This window comes from Hypanus sabinus, chromosome 17, assembly GCF_030144855.1.
Source record: "Hypanus sabinus isolate sHypSab1 chromosome 17, sHypSab1.hap1, whole genome shotgun sequence".
Taxonomy (NCBI): Eukaryota; Metazoa; Chordata; class Chondrichthyes; order Myliobatiformes; family Dasyatidae; genus Hypanus; species Hypanus sabinus.
In genome coordinates, this window is record NC_082722.1 from 24,504,126 (window position 1) to 24,523,488 (window position 19,363).

General features: G+C 45.2%; 1 protein-coding gene across 3 annotated transcripts in view; it reads left to right on the plus strand.

Moving 5' to 3' along the window:
- The window catches only part of cpne2 (copine II), a 251,142-nt gene that overhangs the window by 34,512 nt on the left and 197,267 nt on the right, over positions 1-19,363 (plus strand). For 2 of the 3 annotated variants that reach the window (XM_059992684.1, XM_059992683.1), the window contains 5 exons: positions 5,960-6,150; positions 10,429-10,608; positions 10,698-10,772; positions 11,495-11,566; positions 14,575-14,658. In XM_059992684.1, coding sequence (XP_059848667.1) covers positions 5,980-6,150; positions 10,429-10,608; positions 10,698-10,772; positions 11,495-11,566; positions 14,575-14,658 — 582 coding nt within the window. In that variant the 5' untranslated portion in view covers positions 5,960-5,979. The remainder of the gene's footprint in view (positions 1-5,959; positions 6,151-10,428; positions 10,609-10,697; positions 10,773-11,494; positions 11,567-14,574; positions 14,659-19,363) is intronic. The other variant, XM_059992685.1, reaches the window with a different exon arrangement.

Sequence of the window (19,363 nt, forward strand, 5' to 3'; positions counted from 1 at the left end):
CAGCGACCAGAATTGATCCTGGGTCGATAGCTCTGTATTAGCGTTACAGTGTTGTGTGTGTTGCTTCCTTAATGGAGAACCCTGCACTTGAAATAATTCAGCCAACTGGTTAATGCACAAGATCAGATTAACTGGAATTATTCACCCAAACAGTCACTAGCACTGTCTTCCAAGTTGTAAGAAGGAAGATAACAGGTGACAATGGGGTTAAGTGTGGTTCCAACTTGCAGGATTTACTTATTTAGAGATGCTTTAGAGCTTCGGCCCTTCCTGCCCTTCGAGCCCAGCAACCCACAGATTTAACCCTTGCCTACTCACGGGGCAATTTGCAATGACCAATTAACCTGTTAACCCACACATCTTTGGGATGTGGAAGGAAACCTGAGCACCCAGAAGAGATCCATGCGCACATAGAATGGAACGTACAAACAGAGGACACCGGACATACGGTCTGAACTCTGATGCCTCGAGCTGTACTGACTGATGTGTGCTGGTGGGATTTACAAAGTAGTGTCACAACATACACATACATTCGTGGTGTAAGTCAGATGGGCATCACGTTAGTGAGGCCTTTAGTAAGTGTATGGCTAGTGTCTTCTTGAGCAATGTTGAGCAGGTGTCTATGTGACATCAAACTCATGAAGTGCTGGTTTTTTCCAGCGCTGCAACTTGAGGGTCGGCGACCCTCCTTTAACCTCGGACGGCAGGACATGTGTTCCGTCTATGTTTGCTTCCCATAAATTGCTAAAATCTACAAGGGGTAGAGTGCCAGGGCATGGAGAGTCTTCTCCCAAACACGCATGCAGATGTTTGATTATGGCAGAAAGAAGGGGTGAAGGAAATGTTGAAAAGGACGTGCCCCTGGAGGTGGAAGGAGATGGAAATGGAGGGAATCTCCGGCAGGAGCAGCTGAGTATTCCTGGAGTGAACCCTTTGCAAAGATTATTGGGTAAGATGTCCCCACTTCACTAAACTCTACCACAGCTATGAGTCCAGAACAGGATGGGAAATGGCATTGGAAACTGGAGGGGCCACCATGTCTATGAGCTTTATTTGAACTCTTTTTGGCTGGAGCTGAGACCGTTTGCAACTTCCCACTGTTGCGTCAGAACGGACAATGGACAAGATTAGCTTTTATTCTCCGTGCGTCGAAACAACCAGTGAGCTGCTGCTGCATTGTTTGCTTCAAATCAAAATCCACGAGGGCAGCCCACAAGTGTGACATGCATGCCCACAACTCACCAGTCCGAACCATACATCTTTGGAAGGTGTGAGGAATCAGCAGGAAACTCACACAGTCATGGAGAGACCATACAAAATGCTTACGGACAGCGTTAGGAATTGAACCCTGCATCATACAGCTGGCTGCTGTCGAGTGTTGTACTAACCACTAGCGTGCCACTCCTCGCTACCGGGTCAGTGACGGTGCCTGTTAAAAGCACCATTCACTTTGCATTGTGTAGGGTCTGAAGCTTTGGAGGGAAAGGACACAAGGTGAGATTTGAGGAGAGCTGGAAAGCAAAGGAAGGCATGTACATAAATACTATCTTCAGCTGATCAATCAGAGGAGTTTGAGAGCTAGAGGGAGGATAATACATTACCGTTCTTATTGCTCTTTCACTGACCACAGTCTCGGTGACCGATGATGGGGAGTGCAATTTCCTCCAGAACATTATTCCAGCCCTGCCTGTCCGAGACGTTATTCCAGCCCTGCCTGTCCGTGACATTATTCCAGCCCTGCCTGTCCGAGACGTTATTCCAGCCCTGCCTGTCCGTGACGTTATTCCAGCCCTGCCTGTCCGAGACGTTATTCCAGCCCTGCCTGTCCGTGACATTATTCCAGCCCTGCCTGTCCGAGACGTTATTCCAGCCCTGCCTGTCCGTGACATTATTCCAGCCCTGCCTGTCCATGACATTATTCCAGTCCTGCCTGTCCAGGACGTTATTTCAGCCCTGCCTGTCCATGACATTATTCCAGCCCTGCCTGTCCGAGACGTTATTCCAGCCCTGCCTGTCCGTGACATTATTCCGGCCCTGCCTGTCCGAGACGTTATTCCAGCCCTGCCTGTCCGTGACTTTATTCCAGTCCTGCCTGTCCAGGACGTTATTTCAGCCCTGCCTGTGCATGACATTATTCCAGCCCTGCCTGTCCGAGACGTTATTCCAGCCCTGCCTGTCCGTGACATTATTCCAGCCCTGCCTGTCCGAGACGTTATTCCAGCCCTGCCTGTCCGTGACGTTATTCCAGCCCTGCCTGTCCGAGACGTTATTCCAGCCCTGCCTGTCCAGGACGTTATTTCAGCCCTGCCTGTCCATGACATTATTTCAGCCCTGCCTGTCCGAGACGTTATTCCAGCCCTGCCTGTCCGTGACATTATTCCGGCCCTGCCTGTCCGTGACGTTATTCCAGCCCTTCCTGTCCATGACGTTATTCCAGCCCTGCCTGTCCGTGACGTTATTCCAGCCCTGCCTGTCCATGACGTTATTCCAGCCCTGCCTGTCCGTGACGTTATTCCAGCCCTGCCTGTCCAGGACGTTATTCCAGCCCTGCCTGTCCGAGACGTTATTCCAGCCCTGCCTGTCCAGGACGTTATTTCAGCCCTGCCTGTCCATGACATTATTTCAGCCCTGCCTGTCCGAGACGTTATTTCAGCCCTGCCTGTCCATGACATTATTTCAGCCCTGCCTGTCCGAGACGTTATTCCAGCCCTGCCTGTCCGTGACATTATTCCGGCCCTGCCTGTCCGTGACGTTATTCCAGCCCTTCCTGTCCATGACGTTATTCCAGCCCTGCCTGTCCGTGACGTTATTCCAGCCCTGCCTGTCCATGACGTTATTCCAGCCCTGCCTGTCCGTGACGTTATTCCAGCCCTGCCTGTCCAGGACGTTATTCCAGCCCTGCCTGTCCAGGACGTTATTCCAGCCCTGCCTGTCCGAGACGTTATTCCAGCCCTGCCTGTCCGTGACATTATTCCAGTCCTGCCTGTCCAGGACGTTATTTCAGCCCTGCCTGTCCGTGACGTTATTCCAGCCCTGCCTGTCCGAGACGTTATTCCAGCCCTGCCTGTCCGTGACATTATTCCAGCCCTGCCTGTCCGAGACGTTATTCCAGCCCTGCCTGTCCGTGACGTTATTCCAGCCCTGCCTGTCCGAGACGTTATTCCAGCCCTGCCTGTCCGTGACATTATTCCAGCCCTGCCTGTCCGAGACGTTATTCCAGCCCTGCCTGTCCGTGACATTATTCCAGCCCTGCCTGTCCATGACATTATTCCAGTCCTGCCTGTCCAGGACGTTATTTCAGCCCTGCCTGTCCATGACATTATTCCAGCCCTGCCTGTCCGAGACGTTATTCCAGCCCTGCCTGTCCGTGACATTATTCCGGCCCTGCCTGTCCGTGACGTTATTCCAGCCCTGCCTGTCCGTGACGTTATTCCAGCCCTGCCTGTCCAGGACGTTATTCCAGCCCTGCCTGTCCCGGACGTTATTCCAGCCCTGCCTGTCCATGACGTTATTCCAGCCCTGCCAGTCCAGGACGTTATTGAAGCCCTGCCTGTCCAGGACATTATTCCGGCCCTGCCTGTCCGTGACATTATTCCAGCCCTGCCAGTCCAGGACGTTATTGAAGCCCTGCCTGTCCAGGACGTTATTCCGGCCCTGCCTGTCCGTGACATTATTCCGGCCCTGCCTGTCAGTGACGTTATTCCAGCCCTGCCTGTCCAGGATGTTATACCAGCCCTGCCTGTCCGTGACATTATTCCAGCCCTGCCTGTCCGTGACATTATTCCAGCCCTGCCTGTCCAGGATGTTATTCCAGCCCTGCCTGTCCATGACATTATTCCAGCCCTGCCTGTCCGTAACATTATTCCAGCCCTGCCTGTCCGTGACATTATTCCAGCCCTGCCTGTCCAGGATGTTTTTCCAGCCCTAGCTGCTTCCCTGTCAGCTTACTTACCACCCTGATGTGCAATGGAAGAAGAAGGTGGTGGCGGTGGGTTTGGCCAGTGTGTGCCAGTTGAGGGAGATGGCTGTGGAGCTGTGTGTGAGGTGCACCCAACATTGCTGGATGATGGGAGAGTGTTGGAAGTGTAGTTCAGGGAGCAGTGTTTTGGGCTAATGGTGCACAGTGAGTGTTGGCATTTGGGAATCCAGTCACCAGTCTTTGACCTTTGTGTGGTACTCAGACCCATACACACCACTCAGCTTGTATGGAGGTTTTCCTGGGCCTCTGCAGCCAAATCTCATTTCCCCCCTCCCAACAAACACCTCTCCACCTCTTGGCACCTGATTCAGCAAACGTCCTCCTCCTCCTGCAATCACATTGTGCCTCCTCCTTAAGACCAGAAGACATAGGAACGGAATTAAACCATTGAGTTTGCTCTTCCATTCAAATTTGGCTGAATTATTATCTCCCTCGACCCCTTTCTCCTGCCTTCTGCCCTTAACCTTCGATGCCCTTATTAATCAAGAACCTATCAACCTCTGCTTTAAATATACACAATGACTTGGCCTCCACGCCTGACCATGGCAACGAATACCACAGACTCACCACCAAAGGTATTCTTCCTGACCCGGTCTAAAGGAGCGTACTTGTATTCTGAGGCTGTGCCTCTGGTTCCAGATTCCCTCCATCATGGGGAGCATTGTCTCCACGTCCACACTATCTAGGCCTTGCAATATTCGGAAGGGTTCGATGAGATCCCCTTCCCTCATTCTTCTAAACTTCAGCGAGTACAGGCCCAGAGCCTTCAAGTGTTCCTCGTGTGTTAACCCTTTCATTCCCAGAATCATTCTCTTTAAGAAGTGGAGAATGGCTTTTGAGGCTGAAGGTACCTAAAACATGAGGGTCCCTCAGGCAGGTTGCGGTAAGGGAGGGAAGCTGGAAACCGAATCAGGCTTATTATCAAAATCTGTTGTTTTGTGGCAAAAGTACAGTGCAAGACATAAAAAATAATTGTAAGTTACAATAAGAATTTTAAAAACAGTGCAAAAAAGAAATAGTGAGGTAGTATTCATGGGTTCATGGACTGTCCTTAAAAGCTCTGAGTTACCTGGCCATTTAAGTATTTTGAGGGCTAATTGTATTTAACCTCTAAAGAATTAAATAGTTCTGAGGTCTTGACAAATTAGTTAAAATGAAACAAGTGCTTTCAGTCATGATTTTGTGATCAAGTGAGACTACTGAACAATGGGGGGAGAATTGCTGATATGAATGGTGAGCCTGTATTCCATGATAATCACCGGAGGTTGGAGGATGCACACCTATTTGTTTGAAAATCAGGAGACCACGGCTGCTGGAATAGAAACAGAAAGTGAGGGAAATGCTCAGAACAGCACTTCAATCTGATCACCCTTCAGCTGACCGCCATCGCTTTCCAGAGGTGCTCTTCGGGTTGCTGAGGGTTTCCAGCACTGCCTCTATAACCTTCTGTTTGTTCAGGGAAGTAGGAAGCGTTGGAAGACATTCCACAAAATTGGAATTGCCATTCCTCAACAGGTTTTCTTGAAAACTGAGGTTGTGACTGGAGTCGGAGAAGGGAAACGAGAAACCTAATTCCTGGAGCTCACCATAGAAACCATAGGAAAAAAAGGAAGTACACTTCTCCATCCATATGATGACGGAAGAAAAACATTAAGCCTTGCGGAGCAGGATGGAAGATAAAAACAATTTGTTAGTCAATGCGCATTATTTATTTGTTAAGAATGAGGTCACGTTCTTACACAGGAGCCTCAGTATGTTCACATGCCGTAATTGCTCTGAGCGCATTTTCCCTAGCTTTGCAGAAACGCTGTTTTTTAGAAGGGCTCTCGTACCGTAAGGTGGTTTTAGAGGTCTGTTTTTAATGTTTACACTATACGCAGAGATAATATTATCTGATTGCTTTGGGATTGCTTTGTGGTTACTGTTCAGTGTTGTAAGGTAACTAACTTGATGTCATCTGTGATTCTGTGAAACCCACAGACCTACAGGCAGACGACTACATGGCGTACACTGTAACCTCGGCCCCTGTTCCGCTCGCCAGCTCAGTCGAGTACTGTGTCTGTAAAGTGGAGCTATCTGTGTCCGGCCAGAATCTCCTGGACAGAGACGTCACATCTAAATCGGACCCTTTCTGTGTGGTGTTCATGGAAATCAGTGGAAAATGGTCAGAGGTAGGTCGAAGTTAGTGAATAATGAGGCTGATTCAGCTGGGCTGTGGGTGTAGAAGTGCAGCTTAATCGCCATTTTTTTTTTGCACATTCAAATGTTTGTATGGAAATGGAGATGAGTGGAAGGAGGAACCAAGGACTGGAACAGAATAAGCTGAAGTATCACCTTCAGATAGGGTGGGGGATGGAGGGAGGGAGAAGTGATGTGTACCTCAACATAACTTGTCTTCTGTTTGTCTTTACTGGTGAATTCCTTGATGGTTGCATGGTGGGGTGAGGTTGGGAAGCGATTGACAAGGTGGCAAGGGAGGTTGAGGAGTGACCAGGAAGGAGGAGGAGGAGGGGATGTAATAGAAGAATGGGCCTGGGAGGAGAATGGAGATGGAGATCTGTGTCGGGTTTTTCCCCATGTAACTACATTGCATTGGGCTGTTTAACACCCTCACAATGCCAGCATTGACAGGAGACTTCCCTCCTTGCCAGTACAGCAACAGGTCACGGCGGTAGTTCCGTGCCATCCGCGGTTCTGCAGAGGAGGAGCCAGATCTCGCTCCCAACCACGACAGAATGCATTGCCCATGGGTATCTTGTAACTTCTCACCTTCCATCTGCACTTGCTGCCTCCATGCTGAGTTCCTTCACCAAAGGGACATCTCCGACTGGAGCTACAGAACGTTGTGATGCCCCCCCAGCCCCCCACCCAGACTGCAACAAAAGCTGTGACCGCTGTCATCCAACACTACACATTTGGACAATTACTGCTGAGGTGAAACTGGCTTCTACTTCTGCCCAGGAAGTGATGGGCTCCGGTGACCCAGAACACAGAGGATGGAGCTCCATCCCAAACCCACAGATGAGGGTAGAGCCATTATGGTCTGGCGCTCTGACCTTTACCTTCGGCTTTCTTCTGTACCATGACCCCGCCACTGAACGACAGCCCAAAGTCTCCCAGGCAGTTACAGATCTTATCACATCAGATCACCTTTCCACAGCTCTGGCCTTGATAAGTGCTCCACCTGTGCGTCACTCACTTGCATCTCTGATCTGAGATCCATAAACAGGGCTACCCTGGTAGACACATTGTTTCTGCCTGCTCTTGCCCCACCAAACTTATCTCCTTGATGCTGTCCTGTTTCCCCCTGTTTAGTCCATTCCCACCTGCATCTTGGACACCATTTGTTCCCTCCGCCATTCGGCTACTTCCAGTTGCCGCATTTCCACCATAGACACCAGATACAACTCCATCCCTCACCAGGGAGGGACGCTGTGCTTCATTCTAGAGCAAAGACCCAACCAGTTTCCTTTCACTAATGCTCATCTGCCGACCCTCAACAATTTCTCTTTTAATTTCCTCTCACTTTTAAAAAGATCATGGGTGTGGCCACAGGCTCTCAAATAGGCCCCAGCCATGCCACTCCTCTTGTTAGCTATATGAAGCCATTCTGGTTCTAATTTTTTTTTCAATTTTACCACCAACTTTCACTGTATCCTTATTCAGCTTGGCCATTTCCAACACTCCTATCCATTTTCTCTTCATCTCTAGACATAAACTGGCCACAAATTTTCTCCCATAATTTCACAGAGCCTCTCAGATAAAAGATATTAGCTTTATTTGTCACGTGTACATGAAATGCGTCATCTGCACCAAATCAAATCAGTGAGGATTGGACTGGGCAGCCTGCAAGTGTCGTCACATTTCCAGCACCAGTATAGCATGCCCACGACTCACAACTCGGCTCAGGATACCTCAGCTGAACCTCCTCCTACCCCAGTCTCCTTTAAGAACATCATCCAACCTTCTCAGTTTCTCCATCTGTTTTCAACATGAGGCCTTGTGCACCAGGCTTTCTGAACCATCCTTCTGCTGGGTTCTTGGCTTCCGTTTGGTGACTGTTTGCGCCGCTTCCCACAGCTGCTCTCCTCCCAACACAGAGCTCCACAGGTCCACCACCTCAGCCTTTTGTCATTCCTGCTTATACCAACAGGATCCCCCCACCAGTCATATCTTTTCCTCTTTCTTCACCTCCACCCCACCCTTTCCTGATTTTTGACAGGGAACATTCTGTCCATCACCCACTGCTCCTCTTATCCCATCCCCCCCCCCCATGCCTCCTACAGCTTTCCCTACAACTGTAGGAGGTGCAACAGTTATCCCTACATTTACTCCCTCGTTTCCATCCTGGGGATCTAAACAGCTCTTTCAGATAAGACAGAGATTTACATACACCACCCCCAACTTCATCTATTGCATTTGCTGCACATGGTGTGGGTTTGTCTACTTGGTGAGACCAACTGTCTGTTTTGCAAAATTGCTCCGTCCGCAGTGGCTATCTTGAGGTTACATTGTAATTGTATGTCTTTTCAGCTCCCTTTCCCATTCCCACACCGAGCTGTCCACACCCTATCTTCTCTACTGCCAGGGTGAGGCCCAAAGCAAGCTAGAAGAGTAGGTCCTCATATCTCACCTGGGCAGTATACAACTCAAAGTTATGAGCACTCAGTTTCCCAGTTTCAGTATGTCCCTGTAGAACGGAGATGAGGAGGAATTTCCTTAGCCAGAGGGTAGTAAACCTGTGGAATTCATTGACACAGACAGCTGTCGAGGCCAAGTCATTGGGCACATTTAAAGCCAAAGTTAATAGGCTCTTGATTAGTACGGGTGTGAACGGTTACAGACAGAAGGCGGCAGAACGGTGTGAGATGGTTAATAAATCACCCATGGTTAGATGGGCCAAATGGCCTAGTTCTGCTCTTGTGTCTTATCGTCTGATGTGTGGGGAATAAGATGTAGGTTTAGTGTATTAGTTCATGTTGAGATTTCTAAGGGATAATCTCAGCACAGTGGGTGGTGAGTACCTGTGAGGAGCTGCCAGAGGAAGTGGTTGAGGTGGGTGCAATTACAACATCTAAGAGGCATTTGGATCAATACATGGGTCTTGGAGGGTCATGGGCTGCTTGGGTTTCCTTTGCTGCGCTGGATTTCTCCCATGTCCTCAAGCTGTGTGGGTTGGTAGGTTAATTGCCACAGCAAGTTGCCTCCCTGGTACGTAGGTGAGCGGTGGAATTGGGGGAGAGGACGGGAAGGAGGGGAGAATAAGATGAGGTTTGTGTAGGATCGGTGTAAAGAGCTAGCATGGACCAGGTTGGCTGAAGGCTTGTAAGACTTGCTAGCTTTACTGGGAACGGTTTCAGCTTCATGAGGCAGAACCACGCTCAGTGTAGCAGCGTGCCCATCACGCAAACAATGCAGTGTTGCTTTAAATGCATACGAAGGAAATCTAGGGCCTTGTGAGTGTCGTGGAAATACTAACTAAGAATACTAGGGTGACTTCGAGTTTCATTTTAAGTATTTATTAACACGCTATCATGGAGAGTCTGCACCACCACCAGAGCTCTGATCTTTGGATTATATGGAGCTCATATTTATACAAGACAAACAACTTCACATGACTTTGTCTGGCGTCCCACAGTCAGTGCATGATCAATCTTTTACAAGACGTCAGGTATCTCTGAGCATGAGTCGAACAGTTTTCTTGCTTCCCTGCTATCAGGGCTCCTGATTCAGCTCAGACACGTCCTCCCTCTTGGTTTCAGAGACTCAGTATCCTGCTTATTTGAATTCCTGGTGCTGCACTTATCATTCAAGGTTACTCTCGACCTGCATCAGCAATCTCGGAGTGGTCAAGTATCCCATCACGCACTAGCTTTAACCATTTATACTTCCCAGCTGAGCCACACCTATAAAAATACAATAAGATGACAACAGGTAGAGTCTGAGTGGTAATCAATATTTTGGTATAAAGCTACCTACCTTGATAAAGGACATTTAGACCGGAAGCACCCCTACCTATGGAGTGACATGTACCCTGGTGTTCTTCAGGGTCATATAGACAAAACTATTGAACTCAGACCCAAGGTGTGAACTTGTGATACCTTCGTAAAAAGGTGAGGAGGATTCAAAAAACTACTTCTTGGATCAAAGAGCAACTATATTTGCCATATACATCTGTGTATATTAGGAATTTGCTGTGGTGAAACATGCAACAAAACCAACATTTAACAATTATAACAAATTACATAAAAATAAGTTAGAGGTAAATTATGGCTATGAAGTAAAATGTATTAATAGCAGCACAAATGCTAAGTTTTCACTGCCACCAGACATGGTTTCCTCTTGTATTCTGGAATGTGATGGAAAATTAGTGTCCATTATGTGATTTAATTATTTTTTTTATTTTCTGTTATTAAACCACTCCTGTTGAACATGTTTTTCCCTGACAGATTGGGAGAACAGAAACTGCTGTAAACAATCTAAACCCAGTATTTGCCAAGAAGTTTGTAGTGGACTATCATTTTGAAGAAGTGCAGAAACTGAAGTTTGCCTTATTTGACCAAGATAAATCCAGTAAACAGCTTTATGAGCATGACTTTCTCGGAGAATTTTCATGTACTCTCGGAGTGGTATGTATGAAATTAGGAGTAGTTTCAGAATGAACTTTGATCACTTAAACTTGGCTGTTAAAAGTAAACTCTTTTGATTAATGGCACAGATTGTATCAAGCAAGAAGATGACACGACCACTTCTCCTAACCAATGGGAAACCTGCTGGGAAAGGAACAATAATGGTATGGTGAAGTTGACACAATCCATGTTTAAAGCAAATTAAATGGCAAAGAGTTTCAGGTAGCCTCTCCAATTCTACTTGGAATCCAATGAGCTTTGTATTCTAGCATGAATTGAGAGAATGAAGAAATGTAGTTGGGAGCACACTAATAAGTGGATGTGCATAATGACTAAGGTATGCATGCTTTATATAAGGTCACCTGCCCCGGTACATGTTGTTAGTAGAAGTACATTGGTGCATGCAGTGATGTGTTCCTCAGAGTCACTGAGGCAAAGCTATTGAACCTAAACAAAAACTCAGTGGCATTTTTGTATAAGGCAAGGAGGATAGACTAAAAGCTTCCCTTGGTACCTTCTGGAATGTAAATGTTAAGCTTTCAATGCCATCAAATGTGATTTCCTCTTGCATTTTAGCACCTAACAGGAATTTGATGTCTGTAGAACACTACAGCACAGGTTCAAGACTTTCAACCCACCATATCTGGGAGGGGAATATGTATTTTATCAAGTAGGCAAGCAACATTAGTCCCAGTGTAAGTGGTTGATCTATGTCCAAGTAAAAAATATAGAGGTGTGAAAACCTGAACTTTAATCGAGCTTCTCCCCCACCGTGGGCTTTACACTGGTGCGAAATCTAACTTCTCCATTGCCACCCAGCTGCTGCACTAATTGGCATCAGCCTGAGAAACATTTGGAAATACTAATTCTGCTTCTGTCATTACAGATTAGTGCCCAAGAAATCTCAGATAATAGAGTAATCACCCTTAGCATGGCTGGCAAAAATCTGGACAAAAAGGTACAGTACTTAGGGAAAAGGCTTGTGAAGTGCTAAATGACCATTTGTGTTTCTGACCATTGTCTCAAAATATTCCTGTGAAATCAAACTCTTAAAAAACTGTAGTGAACTTTTTGGGGTTTTGACTTCTATAGACTTCCTTCAGAGCTTTTTGGCATGATGCTTTAAAGGTTTGTATCTCATCTCAAAAGCAACAGAATCTTCGGGTAATTCTCAAAAGAAAACCTAGCGAGAAGTGACCAAGTCGCTCCTCTGAAGTGCTCAGTCAAGGGCTTCAAGAGCAACTCTGCCCGTTTAGGGCTGGCTGGGAACACTAATGATTTATTTTAAAGTAGTCAGTCTCTGGAGCAAATAAATATCCTTAATTATCTTGCTGTAATGCTGTGAAAACCGCTTATGAGTGATATTGATGGAGGGACATATCCACCCTAAGCATAGAAGTTCTGTAATGATAGATCCCCTACACAGAAGAAGGATCTCCAATAGACTTTCCATGTAAACTATGATCAGTGACTTCAATTGTATCCCTGCACTATTTTGTGCTTCGGCTGCATTGGAGGTAAGGCTAGGATTTAGTGTTGGTACCTGAGAGTAAGCGCATTCTGAATTGCAGGGAATGTGCTGTATGCTAGCTGTGGATGGGTGATTAATGCAAAATCTAACATCCCTAAGAAGAATATCGCACTTGTAAAATAATATTAATTATGTCATTAGCATGCAGAACCATTGCTGTATCCCCCAATTACTTGGATCAGTATAAACTCCATTTTACTATTCAATATATTTACAATTGATACTTAAAATAGTTACACCACAGTAATTTTGTACATTTGTGCTGAGGTGAAATAAAGTAGCTGGAAACATTTTTCACGTTCGTTCTAACTTCTATTCTTGCTTCATTTGTGCTTCTGAAGACCTTTTTTAGTCTGAACAGTTTGAACTGTCTAATTATAGGCTTTAAGATTACTGTAATCAGTGCAGTTCACCAACTGGTGAGAGCACCAAGGTACCATCTTTGAAGAAACTTTAAAGCCAATTGGAAATTGTGGTGTCTGTATTCATGAATAAAACAAACCATTTTTTGTGGACAATTTAAGCAGGAACTTATTCTCAAAATAATCAGAATTGGCCAGAAGACCCTTTGAGATGTCGTCCAGCTGTTGGCCACTTCCTGACATTATTGCTTGCCCAACTTCCTCCTTGTACCTTCTTTACAAACTTGTGAATTTCCCTGTGTTATCGGATGTGCAGAGTGATAACATTCCATTAATCCATCAGCAAATTAACTTCTCTGTTCACAGACTTTCCTCTATTGTTGAAAATTACTATTATCTTCACTCCATTGTAAACTGTGCCTATGGACTTCATGTGACTGGGCTGGTGGAAGTTTCTTCATAGTCAGCCGTGTCCATCGTTAGATGTGCACAATAACCTCTGTTACTAGAAGTGTCTATTCATGATCATTCAGCCATGATGGAATGGCAGAGCAGATTCAAGGGACTGAATGGCCTAATTCTGCTCCTGTCTTATTGTCTTCTCATTAGAAGTGCCCTTTCATGTCTCTCCATTGCTGAATGGACCCATTGACTCCTCTCCACGGACAGCTGTCTCCACTGACTTCCTTCTCTGTATGCACTGTCTTAACTACATGGATGGGATGTCTACAGGGCATGTTAGGAAATGCTACCATCCCTTCACTCCAATAGATAAAGCTTTTTGTTGAGGACTTTTCCCCGCTTGCTCTGAAGATCAGTGGTAGCAGTGGAGATGATGCTGAGAGTAATAGTTGTTACGAACCCCGTGACTGGGTCACTTACCAGCAAAGATAGGAGTATCTGTTGAAGTCTGATGATACTATTTCCAACAGTATTTATTAGTAAAAATACACAAAAATAATATCAATGCAAGTATACAGATAATATACGTCATCAATACTAAACCTAAAAGTGCGGGTATAATAATAATCAATAAGAAACAAGCTCTATCGTTGTCTAGGGGTTAATGAATTGTCAGATGGAAATATAAAGTTCAGTCCAGTTCATGCAGGCTGTGGTAGTTGTTGGTCGCTGTGTTGCAATTGTTGGGGGGAGAGAGAGAACATGCGAACAGCAATAGCTATTATCTTGCCAACCTTCCTTTACGATCTTGATCCGTTGATGCGTTGTTGTTGTGGCCATTCACATATGACCCCTCCGTCCTTTAGCTAGACCGTTCTTCCGTGGTGGACTCGTCACCCAGGCAAGGGTGGACACACACACAAGCCCCCACGGGTCTCGTAGCGTTTCTCCTGGTGCGTCTGAGGGGTGTTCTCCAGACCTTACTTTTATCCCCACTCACGAGGTCTCAGGTGTCAATCAGGTTGGGATGATGCAACCCATCAAACCAGCCCACTCTGGTTGCCCCCTGAGGGGTTTCAATGAATAGTACAGTACTCAATAAACAATCCTTATCCAAGAGACAATAGCAGTAATCAGTGGTTCCGTTCCGCTTTTGTTAGGAGGAGACATTCCACTTTGTGTATCTCTGAGTTGTCTCTCTCCCATTAACTGACATGAGCTGTTTATCAATAACAACTGTCTGGGCAGCTGTCCTGTGTCTCTCTCATCTCCCTTGATAACAGCATCGGAATAGTAGCGATTTGCGATTCTCCAAAAGGGGGGGGGGCATTGGCGATGTTGCAGCAGTCTGCAGGTTACATCAGCAGCCATATCAATTAATTTTCTGCCTTATCAGGAGCACAAATTCCCAAACGTGTAACATCAGCCAGCCAGCTCTGTCAATAGTAGTGGATGCCAATAGTCTTGTGAGTCATTGAGGTTTTTTTATTTGGGGTTGTTCTGTAAGGCCGGGTACACCCTTCTATCCAATGCAATGTAACAATATTTTTCCAACCCCATCGCTGACTTTTGTTTCTGTTCACAAGAATAATGAACCAATATATTTTTTAATCATATAAAGCTGGCATTTGACCAGGGCTTGTTTTTAAATTAAATAATTGATTTTTCTAGGATCTCTTTGGGAAATCTGACCCTTATTTAGAATTCTACAAACAAGAAGAAGATGGGAAATGGATGCTAGTTCATAGAACAGAGGTAATTTTCTTTTTGATGCCTCACTGGATGGAATTCTGTCTTCTGTAATGTTGCATGAAATATAAACGTGATTTCAAATTCCTCTTGATGTGGACATTCCTATATTCTGGGTCCTATGAAAGCCCATGGCTCCTGTGACAGGACAAATTGTTACCTTGTGGTTTGGTCTGAGTGTAACTCAATCTCCAGGTAGTATATGGTGACATACACGTACTTTGATAATAAATTTACATTGACTTTCTGCATGTATGCAAACAATGCTTCTAGTTTATGTCAAATAACTCTGGCTCATGAAATTATATGTGGGGGGGAGTAAAGGGCAAGGGCTAAATGCTGAGGGAGGGGGAGAATGGGCATTAAAGGATTTTGATGGAATGACTGAGGAATTAGGAAATCCAGAGATGCAAGCTGAGTCCTCCCATTGATTTATCTATCTGTCCATCCATCTAACCCCTTTGTGCAACCCTCGCCTAATCACTGGACAGTGTACAATGACTAATTCACCATGTGTATAATTGCATCTGTTATTTTTTTGACCGATGTTGTTAATAGGTTCAAAGTAAATTTATTATCAAAGTACATATGTCACTTTATACAACCCTGAGATTCATTTTTTGTGGGCATTCACAGTAAATACAAGAAACAGAATGGAGCCAATGAAAGACCGCCCCCCCCCCCCAACAGGACAAACAATCAGTGTGTAAAAGACAACAAACTATGCAAGTACAAAAAGAAATAAAATAAATAATAATTAAAATAAATAAGCAATAAATATCGAGAGCATGAGATACAGAGTCCTTATGTTGTGGGAACAGTTCGAGTGAAGTTATCCCTTTTGGTTCAAGAACCTGACAGTTCGTGAACCTGGTGATTTGGATCCAGTAGGCAGCAGCGAGAAGATTGCCTGGTCTGGATGCTGCTAGTCCTTGTTGATGGATTCTGCTTTCCTGAGACAGCACTCTGTGTAGATGGGCTCAGTGTTGGGGAGGGCTTTACCCGTGGTGGACTGGGCTGTGTCCGTTACTTTTCAATGCAAGTTTTTGGAAATCTAGAGATTAAAAGTCACACAGGAAATGGGGAAGCCACTGATCCCGAGATCTTAATTTATTATCAGATGCATGTCGAAACATGATGATCAGTGTATTCTGCTCAAGTCTGATTCAGCCTACAGTCCTGTGCTGAATTTTGAGTCAAATCCGTTACACCAGTTATCATGAGGCTTCCTCATGAACGTAATTATTCGATCGTACACTTAATGAACAGACCTATTCTTCACTCTGCCTGAGTTTTAATGTTACAAGTTATCGATTGCTGGGCAATCAATTGTCAAGATGTATAGAGACACTGCAGTAGGAATTGGCAGCCACACTTTACTGGTTACTTTTCTACAGGCAGTCAGCATCACTAAGTTCTGTCTGGGTCTATCTCAAGGTTCTATTGCAGAAAATCTTTGTAAAGATTTGCTTTTTTTTGTTTAAATAGATTACAGTATTTTAATGTTTTTAAAGACAAACCTGTAGTACCAAGGCTTCTATTTCCAGGGTAAACTTCAAAATGTAGTGGATTATGGATTTTAATTTTAATTAATGAGAAATGGACAGTATTGGATCAGACACCATTACATATGACCCTTGGTTTCTATTTCAATTAGCTACTCTGGAATTGCTGATATATATTCTCCTCTTTCACTTGGTCTTAATGAAATGGGAAGGGGATTTATCCTGCAATGTCATTTACATTATTGCCCAAAGTCATAATTACCCCAACTGGATAAAACCGGAGTTGTGGGTCATTCATCTCCTGGATTGTGTGAGGGGTCTTGTGTGCAACATGACTGCTGTATTCAGTTACTATTTTAACAGCAAACCAACTTAAATTATTTGATTGTCTGCCAAACAAAAGTGAGTGTTCCGAGATTGTGGTAGGTGCTGTATCAATGCAAGATCTTGAATTTCTTTTCCATGTGTTCGTATCTTATGCAAACCTGCAAATCACTTAGCTTTCCCTCCCCTCTATTCTGTCCACTAAAACATCCTGGTTCTCTTGAGTCCCATACTTTTATAAACAAATGATTTCTAGCCTCTTCCTATTCACCAGGCTGTTACCTACATCTTGGCATCCAGTCCCTTTGGTGCTTTTTTTTTGCTTTCTTTTGTGTGTTTATAAAATCAGGATTTCCTAAATGTTGTTACCAGTATTCCTTGCCATCTCCTATTTCTCATGAAACAAGAGGTCATTCAGTCTATTGAATCCCAATCCATTGCATTCCCCAAGTATTTGTCTCTCTATATTTTGCTGAAATACACTTGTACATTTTATTCATCTATTGGCCTTTGTGTTCTCTGATGCTGTGAGGAGGGGCATACACATTATTGAAGTTACTGTACCTTCATTCTGCAGAGACATACCAAGGTCCTATTCAGCTTAGTAACATTGAAAAGATAAACAGTTGATGTTTCAGGCTGTGACCCTTCATCAGGACTGGAAAGGAAGGGGGGAATCAGTAAGAACCTGGGGGAAGGAGAGGAAGGATTACAAAGTAGTAGGTGATAGGTGAAACCGGGAGAAGGGGAGGGGCTGAAGTAAGGGCCCGGGAGGTTGATTGGTGGATTGGAGAGATAAGGGCTGGAGAATCTGATAGGAGAGGACCATGGAAGAAAGGAAATGGGGAGGAGCAGCAGAGGGAGATGATGGGCAGATAAGGTGAGAGACAGAAACAAGGAATGGGGAATGCTGAAGGGAGGTGGGGGGCAATTACTGTAAGTTCGAGAAATCAATGTTCATGCCATCAGGCTGAGGCCATGCGGACGGAATATAAGGTGTTGTTCCCCCAACCTGAATGTGGTCTCTTCATGGCATTAGAGAAGGCCATGGACTGGTATGTCGGAATGGGAAGTAGAATTGAAACGGGTGGCCTACTTTTTGTAGAAGGTGCGTGGCTCAGTGGTCATCTGATCTTCATCAGGTCTCGCCAATGTACAGGAAGCCACACTGGGAGCACCGCATTCGGCAGGTGAAGCATGGCAGATGGAGCGAAGATGCTTGGTGAAGCAGTCACCCTATCTGACTTGACTTGTGAAACCCACCTGGTTTCCTTGGCTGCGTAGGTCTAGGGGATACACACTCCGGTCCCTCCAAACCCGTGAGATTGAGGTGGCTCTCCCACCTCGAACCTCGGTTTGAGTGGAAGCTGTGTAATTTGTTGCGCTGTTACAACTCAGCGCCAAGAAATTACAGACAGTACACTGCATATGATTAAAGGAATTATATTTGTGAATCTTAACGGCTAGTAAAGAAAAGAAGGAAAAAAGGAGCCAATTATAATTGAACAGTCAAATGTGTACAAGTTGGAGCTCAACTCTTCAAAAAGTCATTTTCTCCGATTCTCCGTGGATCCCTAGACCTTGCTCCATCGAATCACAGTCCCCACTGGGTCGAATCCCAGAGGGATTCTCTCCAGCGCCCACTGAATAAAGAACCCCAGCTCACGCCAGTGTCAGGCACACAACGCAACAACCACTCTCCTGATTGGGTGGCTCACATTCCTAAGCACCTGTTATCTCTAAACATAACCCAAACACTGCTCCTACAAAACGACCATTACGTTAGCAGTGAAACCTTTCCCAGGATGTTGCACGTGTTTAGTACTTACTTTTAAATTCCATGGATATATTTTATGTCCTAGCCATTATACCCTGAAGAACAGCAATATCTGATCATTATCAAATCCTGTTTGTCATTCCACAATGTGATTTGACCTTGTTACCTTAGGATAGGGATGAGACTCCCTTGCACAGGGGTTTGATGAACTTTCCAACCCACTGCTTGGCCTTCGAGATCCTTTGTTCACACCCTTGTAAGGACACTCAGTACAGCAGTTTGTACCCAGATGGAACATGGAATGAAAGTGATCATCTAACCTCGACCAAACATTCAACCCTTCCTGCTTAGAATTGAATGGAATAATGCTGCTATGGTTGCCCAAGACACAACAAGCATATCGGGAGTTGTGCAGAATTTGACTGTGACAACTTTCTGGTCCAGATACTGATCACTTGACAAACTTTGGCCACCCTCCAGGCTCTGAGGTCATCTTCATGGGTTCATGGACCATTCAGAAATCTGACTGAGGACGGGTAGAAGCTGGTACTGGAAAAGTTGAGTGTGCATCTTCAGGCTCCAGTACCTCCTCCCTAATGAGAAGTGATTGTCACAATAGACAGATTACAAAGAGCAACATTTGACATTATAATGATAATCCCATTACAGAGATGCGCTTGCTCCCTTCCAGAAGATGTGGCTCATTAGTTCTTCTTAAACTAATTTGCTCAAATTAACCATGAAATGAGCTGTGAGGTACTTCATAACTAGCACATATACACAAATTAAACATCTTATTATGCCAAGTATATCCACTGTCCACCTAAGCTAGTGTTCAACAGGGATTTTGTCCAGTGTAATTGGTGGGTCTCATTCCACTGGTTCCCACTTGCCCCTCACCACATAACCGGTGGTGTGGGCAAGACCAGGAATTTTCATCGACACCAAAGACCCCAGAGGCAAAACAAAGGGAACATTGCTGGCAGAGGGGTGGCCTCAATGGCATTAAGATCACTCAGTGGCTTCCACGTCAATAGCATGACGTTTGATCTTAAGGATTTGTATTGTCTACATTGCATTTAACTGAGAACTAGGACATAAGGAA